This window comes from Filicampus tigris, chromosome 17, assembly GCF_054856515.1.
Source record: "Filicampus tigris isolate MCC_2025a chromosome 17, RoL_Ftig_1.0, whole genome shotgun sequence".
Taxonomy (NCBI): domain Eukaryota; kingdom Metazoa; phylum Chordata; class Actinopteri; order Syngnathiformes; family Syngnathidae; genus Filicampus; species Filicampus tigris.
In genome coordinates, this window is record NC_141233.1 from 16,439,204 (window position 1) to 16,444,317 (window position 5,114).

General features: G+C 43.6%; 1 protein-coding gene across 1 annotated transcript; it reads right to left on the reverse strand.

Moving 5' to 3' along the window:
- Positions 1-554: 554 nt before the first annotated feature.
- alg5 (ALG5 dolichyl-phosphate beta-glucosyltransferase) lies at positions 555-4,792 on the reverse strand. Its single transcript, XM_086057383.1, has 10 exons — positions 4,444-4,792; positions 3,943-4,111; positions 3,639-3,685; positions 3,471-3,539; positions 2,727-2,819; positions 2,547-2,660; positions 1,709-1,768; positions 1,461-1,612; positions 1,193-1,278; positions 555-908 (listed from the first exon to the last, which is right to left on the reverse strand). The coding sequence occupies exons 1-10, from the start codon at positions 4,504-4,506 to the stop codon at positions 793-795; spliced, it is 969 nt and encodes a 322-aa protein (XP_085913509.1). The 5' UTR covers positions 4,507-4,792; the 3' UTR covers positions 555-792.
- Positions 4,793-5,114: the final 322 nt, after the last annotated feature.

Here is a 5,114-nt window from a genome sequence, read left to right on the forward strand (position 1 = left end):
TGGCTCGGGCATCTGATAAGGATGCCTCCCTGGTGAGGCTTGCCCGGGAACGCCGTGGGATCCCTCCGGAAAAGCTGGAAGATGTTGCTGGGGCGTGGGAAGTCTGGGCTTCCCTGCTGCTTCCGCGACCCAACCTCGGATCAGCGGAAGATAATGGATGGATGGACGCTCCAGCCATTTAATCCCAGGAACGTATTTCTATATTTTAAAATATTTCTCAAACGTTATGGTAAGAGAGGGTCTGAAAATGTCTTGCACTGAATGAGTTAATAACCGTGAGCGTACACTAAGTAACACAACAAGGCAACGTTAGCGCTCTTTTGTTCCTGGTCGCCTTTGTGACCAGATGAACATGCTGCTGTCGGGACAAAATCTCTGGTTTAGGAGCTTGCATTCGTGGGAAAAGACAACAGCACACAGACAGGAGTTCAACATGCAACTACAACTATTGCAAACACATTTTAGTTGGAATTTTGACGCGCTGTAAAACAAAGTGTTGTTTTCCCCCCCGTGATAGGTCACGCTCAATATTAGCTAATTAACATACGACCAAGGAACATTCAATATACTTTATTTTTAAATGTATTAACACTCAACCAACCCCAAAACCTTTTTTTTTGTCATAATTTAAGCACAGCCCTCAGTGGAGGCAAGTACAAGTGTATCTTTTTTTTTTTTTTTTTTTTTTAAATAAAAAAAATAAAAAATAAAAAAAAAACCACACACAAAAAATAGACCCGCCTTCTGTCTTGTGATTGGGTGGCAAGTTGCGGCAGTCTCTTCAGTGATTGGCTAGTGGCTCTTGATGGGCGGCTTTAGCTTCCAGGCTCCCGTCATGTAGCGCAGGCGGATGAACATCAGGTCTCGGCCCATCTGGAGCCAGCTCCAGAATGGAACCAGCTTGGAGCCTGAGGACGCGCACATGCACTTTACACTTCCACATAATCCCGCTTTTGGGGGTTTTCTTTTCTTTTCTCTTTCACATAGCCGCCATCCCATTTCTTTTTGTTCCCTTCGACACAGCCACGATCGCCACTTTTTATTTTCCCCTTTCACATAGCTTTCGCCGCGCCTCTAATGCTACGACATGGGAAGCTGGCAAATTGCAAGTGACACTTTAGCGCCCCTCAATTCCTTGTTGGTAAGTTGGCCGCAACAGGAGGAAAAAGAAAACAAGAAAGTGGCTGGTTACCTTCTATCTCGGTCCAGTTGACGGCCACCTCTGCGATGGGGATGTTGAAGCACTGCGCGATGTACAAGAGCTCCACATCGAAAGCCCTGCCAACAACACGGTCAGACTTTATATGAATTATTGCTTACACTTTTTGATTTTTCTGCATTTAAACTATATGAAATAACTTTTTGGCACAAAAGCCTTTTTCAGATGAAGGCCCAGGCCTACGACGCTAACGGTGCAACGGTTTGCGAGCGGGGTTTCGCGTTTACGGCGCAGTCCTCACCAGCGTTCCACGTGCAGCGAGGAGAAGGTGCGCAGCGCCGCCTCACGCGTGAAAAGCTTGAAGCCGCACTGCGTGTCGCGCACGCCCCGCACGCACAGGAACCAAACCAGGAAGTGGAAGCCGCACATCAGGAAGTTGCGGAACAGCGAGCGCTGAGGCGAGAACGCAAAAAAAAAAAAAAAAAAAGGAAAAACGTTAAAAGGAGGGCTGCGGCGTTTGGGGGCGGCGAGCGGATCTGTTCGGGTTACCTGAGCGATGGCGTCCTGCTGCAGGTGAGCCCGGGAGCCGCACGAGATGGCCATGTTGTCCTGGAAACCACAAACACGTCATGAAAGGGGAAAGACACAAAGACAGGCCGGCTAAAAGGAGGTGTACACTTCCCTCCTTTCTTTCTTTCTTTCCTTCATTCCTTCCTCTGCTTTCCTCCATTCCAGCCTGGTTTCCTTCTTCCTCCGTTCTCTTCCATCCCCCAACTGACCTTCCTTTTTACCTTCAATACTTTCTTCCGACGTTCCATCCTGCCTTGTATCATTCAACCTTCCTCCTTTGTATTCTTCCTTCTCTCCTTACATACTTGCTTCCTACCTTCCATTTTCCTTTCCTTCGTCTCTTTCCATACTTCTTAAACCCCACCTTCCTCCCTTTCATTTGTCCTAATTTCCTTCCTTCCTTCTTCCATTCATCTTTCCTCCATTCTTTTTTTCCTTCCTTCAATGTTCCTCACACCCTTTACATCCTCCCTCCTGACAATCTTCCATTTTACTTATGTTGACCTTCCATCCTTTTTTCATTCTCCCTTGCCTTTCCTTTCGTACATCCTAGTTTCCTTCCTTTCTACCTTCTTCCCTTTCTCACATATACACTAGCGTCCCCTCCTTAGAAGTTGTGCTTTCTCGTGTTTGGACTAGTGAGGGCACATACAACATATTACTGTCAATAACCTTTTTGGCTTGATTTCTCCTTGAAATCCTTCCTTCAGTCTTTCTTCCCTCAGAAGATTCCATACTTCCTTCCTTCTTTCTTTTCATACTTCCCCCCACCTTAATAATTTACCTATTATATACCTTATTCGTAGAAATATTTTACCAATTTGGGACTGAGGTCTCTAAGGGCGGCTTCCACTTTTTCGACGTCGGCAAATTTGGTGGCTCCGTCGGCGTCTGCCATGAGAATGAGGCGGCCCCTGGAGCTCAGCGTTCCCTTTCCGATGACGCAAACAAACAAATGTTAGCCTGCTTCCGCTAGCGGGATGCTAACGTCTCTCACCAAGCGCACTGCACCGCCTTTTCCCCGGTTCTTCACGAGCGTGAGCACCCGCACTTTCTCTGCACCGTACTTCTTGGTGTATCGCAACGCCACCTGGTGGTTGATCATAAAAGTGAACAATGCGTTATAATTTATAACATCGTGAATGTGTGACTTTTCACCATATTTTTGCAGAGAAAATGCCAGCAGTATCACCCCAAAAAATCTGGGTACTACATCACGTACAGAACACAAAATTCTAAATATAAAAGCCCCAAATTGTACAGTTTTTTTTTTTTCCGGTATTTTTAAATCACATTTCATTGCATCATTAATGTGTTAAATTTCAATAAATGTTGAGTGGAACCTACCAACAACTAACACGACTATTTAGGTTGATAGAAGAAAATAAGTACACAGGAAGTTGGCAAAAGTAGCTTATTAGTCAGTAATACTTGTCTATTTTTTTGTTTTAAACAATCACATTTTATGGCATCATCGTGTAAATTCTCACCAATATTTCAAGCAAACATTTTGACTCAACAAAAAAATAGATTTTCGTGTCATTTTACAGAACACTTTTGTTGACATTATTAAAATGTGTGACTTGCCAGTCAAATCTAAATGGGCCATCGTTGGAGAATACCAAGTGACCATGAAATAATTTCATGCTTCGGTATCAAAAATGGTGCGCATGAAGTTCCAAAAAAGAAAAAGAAATGTATCTGAAATGAATACAACATGGAGAATAATGGAGATTCTCACCTCTGTGGTTTTGTCTTTGCTGCCGTCATCCACCACAATGACCTCGTAGGTGAAAGAAGTTTGTAGTTTCTGAAAGTGAAGAGTATGAAACCAGTTCAACGCTGCCACCTGTTGGCACTTGCATGAACAGCATGCCAGCGTGTCCTATTGTTATTCCTTTATACTGACCCGCCTGTTCTCCAAATATTCCATGGCTTCATCCAGCATCACCGGCACTGAAACAACACACGATTGGATGCAACGAAAAAAAAAAGTGTGTATATATATATATATATATATATATATATATATATATATATATATATATAAAAACCTTGAAGTGGTGTGGAGTTTGGGTTGGCTAGTCTGCGTGTCTGGCCATGAGTTGTGCCCTACAGCAGGTTGATTTTTTTTTTTTTTGTCCAGGTCAATAAACGACTTGCATGTGTTTATTTTAAAAACAAAAAAGGGGGCTCTTGGGGTTGTGACTCACTCCGCAGTTCCTCGTTGTAGGCGGGCACCACCACGGAGAGTTCTATGGAAGGGGCGTCGTGCAGACTGGGGAACAGCTCCTCTGCGCCGGTAGCAGTGACGAAATGTTTCTCCCTGTTGTCCCGCATCAGGTTCACCGCGCTGGCCGTGACATGCGCCACTATCACAAACTGAAGATAACAAATGAGTCGTCAAACAAAGTCTCCGGTATTTGCAGCCATTGTAGTTAATGTTATCATTTTGAATCAGTTGTAGAACAGCCTAAGCACTGGCAGTAAGTATAAAGATATCACAGACTTCAACATACTCAAACAGTATTTCTGTGACTAAACGTTATCATTTTGAATCAGTTGTAGAACAGCCTAAGCACTGGCAGTAAGTATAAAGAAATCAGAGACTTCAACATACTCAAACAGTATTTCTGTGACTAAACTACGTTGTAGTCACTTTCACCCAACATTTTGTTCCATAGACATCCTACAAACAATACATGTTCACTTACCACGATCACAGCTACAATTGCCAAGCCTATTAAAGCTTGAAATACTTCAAAGATGCAGTCCATTTTTCCACGCGTGTGCCGGACTGATTCGCTGTTAGCTCTTACGGCAAGCTAGCCGCGGAGCTAGTCAGCTTTCTTCTGCGAGGGCGACTAGTTGTATTTTTCGGAGTTTCGAGGACATTGACCACCGAAAGGTTTGTCAATTCAACAAAGTCAGACTATTACAGTTACACAAGTGCGAGAGCAGTTCATTCCTCTCTGCCCGCTTCCAATCACAAGTGAACACAGCTGCAAACACGGAAGTGCTCGTTTCCGGATTGACACGTCATTAGTTGTGACAAGAGGAAGACGTGCGCAGTCACGCGTGCACTGACATCTGTAGGCCAGGAGGATTTATGACAAGCGCTGGCTTCATGTAAAAACAGGGAGATATAATACTTTTAAGTAACAAGGATATTATTTAATAGATTTCTGCACGATTCGTCGTGGTTAGTTTAGCGATTTTTTTTGTGAGTACAATAAATAGCAGGGTTAGCGAAATGGTCTTTAGTTTACTCCTACTATTTTCCTATAGTAAAAAACACAAGTGGTAATATCACTATTTCTCTGTTTCCGAAGTACATTCACCCGAAATTAAATCTAAAATACATTTCGACAAGACGGAGTAAGTT